The sequence below is a fragment of the Dipteris shenzhenensis genome, chromosome 30 (assembly GCF_047967505.1).
Source record: "Dipteris shenzhenensis isolate YYH24624 ecotype China chromosome 30, Dip_SZ_1.0, whole genome shotgun sequence".
In the NCBI taxonomy this organism is placed as follows: Eukaryota; Viridiplantae; Streptophyta; class Polypodiopsida; order Gleicheniales; family Dipteridaceae; genus Dipteris; species Dipteris shenzhenensis.
In genome coordinates, this window is record NC_141625.1 from 11586539 (window position 1) to 11592538 (window position 6000).

Below are 6000 nucleotides of genomic sequence, written 5' to 3' on the forward strand. Positions count from 1 at the left end.
ATCGTTGGAGGTTTGTTGGAGGTCTCAATTGTTGAGCCTTGCCATGCTTGTAAGTCCATCATCGCCTCACGATCCCCACCATTTTTTGCCATAGGCTCAAAAGGAGGATTTATTGGGGCCTGACAGTATCAATCTTAATGATGCTATGCTAGGTCCCTCTCATGCAAGGTAGAGCATAGGCAAGAGGGTGGTACTTATACTACATCCTCACTATCACACAATATTTAGGGACCATAGAAACTTGGAAATTGTTTGAACATTGAAGACACTTTGCATACATGCACATATTTTGAAGCACCTTCTTGCTGTGCATGCAAATCTTTAGCAAAACAATGGTGTCTCAATTATGGCTTGAGTGACCTGACTCTACCAAGCTAGAGAACATGGCAATATGGAGGATGTGCTTGCACATCCAACCACTCATTTTGGAGTGACATGCAGGCCATAGTTCACTTATTTGCTATCTTGTGGGTGACTGATAAGGAGGGAGTACTCTTGCCATTGTACAATCAGTTCATGGAATGGTTGTGCGTTTCAATGAGTATAGGTGGCTCCCTCACACCTAAGACGTTAGTATAAATCTTTAATCATGTCGCCTTGACAAATAATAAATTGCAATTGGTCAATTGTTGAAATCTAAATCTTGAATTGTATCTCCATGTCTATTGTGTTAATTTGCAGGTTTGCAAGAAATAAGGACTCGGAGTGGCTTTCTCAATACCAGAATAGTATGGACCTTCCCTTCTATAGCCCACGTCTAGAACAAGAGATATTTGTGTGAAACCAATTGAATGGTGGGAGAGATATGACTAATCCACTCGTTGAGTGTAGACTTTGACTCTCAAGATTTTGATAAACTCCTTAAATCTTGATTCCTTTGAAGCTGCCCTATTGATCCCTAATTCTCTTATAAGTTGTTATTGCTAATTGGAGCCCAAAAAAATGTATAGTGAGAGCATATGAAAAAGAATTTTTACTCCTTGATACATGTGAAAAGTAAGTTAAAAACAAAGTAGCTCAATCACTTACTATATTCCCATTCAAATCTGAAGCTTATTAGAACGCTTAGAAACTTGGCAGATACAATGTAAGTAGTTTGAGTCTTTAGTAATAATGCATGTATTATGACACACCTATCACAATGTATCCAATAGCACGTATGTTCTATGATTTGGATTCTAAACATATTCAAAAGTCACATCACATGCTTCTAAACTTTGTTGTTGGTGGAACCTACAAGCATTAACATAATGAAGCTGCCCACTTATGCTATGGTTAAGGCAAGGGAGGAGATGTAAGGACTACTGGATAGAGATCTTAAGACCTACATGAAGAGCATGAGACTAGAGACAGGCAAGCTACTCATTCACATCATGGGCACAGGGGGCACCTATTGCATCACAGAGGGACAAAGGCAAGGGCAAACACAAAAGCACTTCAAAGGCGATGGATGAGGACCACAAGATTGTGGTTGTACTATCTAACACCAAGTGAGTCGTGACACAAGGAAGATCACCGAGTTGAGACTAAAATTATGGCTAGTATCTCACAAGATCCATATCTACGATCAAACATAGGAGGGGAAGAAAATATGGGGCTGCTCGCAATGGGGTTTGATGAAAGATGTGGACTTTCATCTCAATCACCAATGACCAATTATTACTTTTGAGGTTGTTTTAAACTTTTATGAGGTCATGGTCGTAAAGATGACACAGTTTGTGGCCAATATCTCACAAGAAACTCACGTATAATTAGACTTATCGAAAGCAAAGGAAGAAGGAAAGGGAAGCTTGCGATGGAGTTTGCAAAGCCGCTATGTGATGGTACACATAACACTATCCCCGATGGTGACTTGGGATGTAATTGTAAACTCAATTTGACAAGACTTTCATCTCAATTACCAATAACTGGTAGTCTCTTTGACGTTTCTTTTAAACTTTTAGGCTATAATCACTAATCAAATTTCAATCATTCATTCATAGATTTTTAGAGTCAATAACAATAATCAATATTTAATACTTACTATATGATTACTCCACTTAAACATTTTGAGGTAACTACTTTCCTTGCAAATGATCTATCTATCCCTCTTGTTATCTAGATTCTTAAATTTCAATAGTCGTTTCAAAGGTTCGACTTGCAAGCTCTCACCTCTTAACTAGAGTGAATTGTCTCCACTCTCTACTACCTTGACACTTGCCTATTTTAAAGCTACAAATGTAATATATCACAGCTTCTAGCTATGCTAGTAACCAAATCCGTATTTTTATATTTAATAAATTAAATATATGTAATTGTTTTTTTTTTAAATGACATATCTTAAGCGTCTTGGTTTTAAAACATTTGAAACATTTGTCTACTGCGTGTATATCGAGTCATATCTGTCCTTGTCTTACAACTTATCCTATTCCTATTCTCAAATCTTAATACCATTCCAATGCGACTATGTGCTAGGCCAACCAAATCAATCTATTTATGCCATAAAAATTACATATAACGGGTAGTCTAGTGAGGCTGAGCAAATAGCTGACCAACCAGGTACCGCTTAGCTATACAGAGGCACCATTCCTCAGGAAAGTATGTCTATAGTTGCAGCCTCAAGACCTACGGAGACAGAGACAGACCGAGAGAGAGAGAGAGAGAGAGAGAGAGAGAGAGAGAGAGAGAGAGGCACCACCCCTCAAGAGAGTATGGCTTCAGCAGCAGCCTACCCAGAGAAAGATGCAGCAAAGCATTAGCAGATAGAGCTCTCCAAAGGTGCACATGAGCTGTACAAATTTGAGTGTAGCAAACTCTTAAGTTAGATAGCCAAGATAGGAGCTTATGTTCAAACCTGATGGTTTAAGCCAATCTGGTGATGAGTAAAGCCGACTCTTAAGTTAGATGGCCAAGATACAAACTTATGTTAAAACATGATAATTTAAGCCATTCCTGTGACGAAGGCCGGTAGAACACACTGTAGTTAGGAGATCAGGTGCATTATCTTTCAACATGTCATGCACGCGAGGGACTAATGCATTGATGCCCAAAAGAAAAGCATTGGCCTGGCCCTTTAGATGGCAAGTTCAAACATGACGACATTACCCATTTTGGTAACAAGGCCTTGCACCCCCATGTTAAGAAAAACATGGACCATAACAACAGAAAATAAGCCGGCTGATTGCAGGCATGGTAGCAACACTCCAGCCATCAAAGGCCGAATAGTTACCCAGTGCTAGAAAATTCCAGTCTGAATATTACTAAGCTGGCTTATTAAAAAATGGATCATAGAAAATCCTCGCTACCCTTACCTTGCTAGATCACTTGTGGTAGTAGATCAGTCCCCAATTCTGGACTGAAGCATCAAAATTGCCCGACAAAAAAGGTCACCTATGGGGAGTGCGTCTGTGCAATATCACACTTAAGCTTTTACCTATGGGAAGTGCATAGCAGTGCTAACATCACAGCAATGAGAAAGTCCTTGACCTGACAGCTATTAACTGTAAAGATGCTCCTTACAAGCCCATACCAGAAAATTCACAATATTGAATAAAGAAGCTTCTCAAATGAAGCCAGCCTTCGTACTCAACATCACTCATGTCACAAACATATAACATCACTATTTCTGAAACTGATGTCCTGGAAGCACAGCATCTTCAATGCCAATGATGTGAATCTCAATGTTACCTGTAACACTAGCCGTTTGCACGCTTTTCAGTTCCTTGATATATTGAGGTAATTACCGGATCCTTCACAGAAGTAAGATTGTTATAGCATTCTGCCCCTTAGTTTTTGGGCTGGTATCAAGCCCTACACACATAAGTGGATATATCTGTGGTTATGAGCACAGCTCAATTCTAGATTTATATATTTGAGATGCTGCAGAAGCGACCGAAACAGGAAGAAAACTCGTGGAATAATATTCAAGCAAGACAGCGAAAATGAAGACAGAGGAGCAACCGAACAAACGTGATCGACATTCTTAGTAAGCAAGGGCAAACTTCTAAATAAGCTAAACACCAGCCCCCAGGCCCCTAGCACAGGCTCCTATCTGAGTTTTCTCAAATCTCTTGGGTGGACTTAATAGAACGTGTCACATTTAACCGCCCAAAAAAGAAAGATATAGCTTCCTTGTGCATCGAATTTTCAGCGAAGACCACTGTACGGAACATTGTGGGCTTTTAAGTTCAGGCTTAGTACGGCCGTCCTCTACAATTTTTCACGGGGATTACTCCACTGCAGCAGAGTTCCATAACGATTTTCACATCCAGTTACAAAGAAGCCTCTGAAACTCTTCTCCAAGAGATGGCAACTTCCACTAGGAGCTACAGTAAAGTGCTCTCCCATATGTCGGCTGAAAATTATCCGGCAGAACGGAATTGGAATTGAAACTAAACTCCAAGCTGTAACCCTGAACGCACAAAAGGAGATACATTATTGCGCAGCCAAACCATAACACTCGGCTGCTGCATTTGGGGCAAAAGCAATTTCAAATGTGAAGAAACGGACTAGAAAACTTGCCTGTTCCTTAACGCTTAGAGAACTGCGGAGCCTTACGAGCCTTGTGCAATCCAGCCTTTTTGCGCTCAACGATTCTTGAATCTCGAGTCAACAGTCCCAACTTCTTTAAAGGCTCTCTATTGGCCGGATTAGCCACCAACAAGGCACGAGCAACGCCCAACAATATGGCCTGAGCTTGGGCAGAAAGCCCACCTCCTTCCGCCTTGACTATCACGTCGTATTTAGATTCGTAGCCAAGACTGACAAGAGGAAATTTCACATATTGAAGCCACAACGGGTTGCCTTGCAAATACTCCTGAGCATGAATGCAACACATCCGGGTCACAATGCATGCGAAAACCGATGGAAGAAGAACGTCGCTCCGATCAGAACGTTTCAAAACTTTTGCATACCTGCGCCAGGCGGCAGTTGATGATGACACGACCGGTGCCCTCGACGAGGCAGACGCGGGCGACGGCGCACTTGCGGCGACCGGTGGCGAGGAGCTTCTGGGCAGCGATGCCACCGGGCATGGAGGCTTTGACGAAGTCCTCGATGGATTTACGGTCGTGGGCGAGGAGGGTGGAAGAAGAGGCGGAGATGCGAGGAAGGGAGGATTTGAAGGAGAGGGGAGGGAGGGAGGGGGGTTTGGCGAGGATTCTGAGGCGAGGGAGGGAGGAGAGGGAGGAAGAGGCGAGGGAGAGGGATGAAAGAGAAGAGGCCAGAGCTGCTTCCGCCATAGCTGAGCTCTGCTACAAGCTCTGTTTGAGGCTCTTCTTCTTCTTCTTCTTCTTCTCCTCCTAGTTTGTGTAGTGGCAAACTAGTGGATAACATCAGGTTAAGTAGTTGCCCTCCATTGGTTTTAACTTCCCAGCCAGCCGCGTCGCCGCGTTTGTGTGGGCGTCTGTATGTGCCGATCCTGAGTTCAAGCCCCACGGCAAATCTCCTCGGCAAATCTCCTCGTCACCCCGTATATGGGCGCTATTGGCACTTTCAACTTCCGGCTTGTATGGGCATCTATGTGCCCGTTGTGAATTCAAGCCCCCAGAGGTAGCTCACGTTTATCTCCTCTTCCAACTTCAGTACATCTCAAAAACAAAACAAAAAACTTCCCCATGGTTCTGCCCTCGAGTCAGGACTGGTTCAGTTCCCAAACAGACCCGTTAAGGGCTATCTCAAACCACCCGCCCAGCGGGCTAAGAAAGTTGTACTGTACTAGGGAGAGAGACAAGACGGAGGAGGCTTCCGCCATAGCTGAGCTCTCCTTTGAAGATCTCCTGCTTCCTTCTCCTACTCTTAAGTATTGGATAAGCTAGTTGCCCTCCATTGGTTTCAACTTCCCCACAGTTCTACACTCAAGTTTAGGCCTCGTTCAGTTACCAGACAGACCCGTTATGGGGAGGTCCGGGCTTTTTCCTCCTAGATGGTCGCTAGGTGATTGGATTCGCACTTGTTTTCACTGTAGAGGAGAGAGACACAAGAGAGGCAAGGCTTCCGCTATAACCGAGCTCTCCTTTGAAG

The 6000-nt window shown here is 43.1% G+C and overlaps 1 protein-coding gene across 1 annotated transcript; it reads right to left on the bottom strand.

Moving 5' to 3' along the window:
* Nucleotides 1–3935: 3935 nt before the first annotated feature.
* Nucleotides 3936–5282, bottom strand: RPS9 (ribosomal protein S9). Its single transcript, XM_087401661.1, has 3 exons — nucleotides 4893–5282; nucleotides 4501–4795; nucleotides 3936–4390 (listed from the first exon to the last, which is right to left on the bottom strand). The coding sequence occupies exons 1-2, from the start codon at nucleotides 5217–5219 to the stop codon at nucleotides 4508–4510; spliced, it is 615 nt and encodes a 204-aa protein (XP_087257787.1). The 5' UTR covers nucleotides 5220–5282; the 3' UTR covers nucleotides 3936–4390; nucleotides 4501–4507.
* Between the last annotated feature and the right edge of the window lie 718 nt (nucleotides 5283–6000).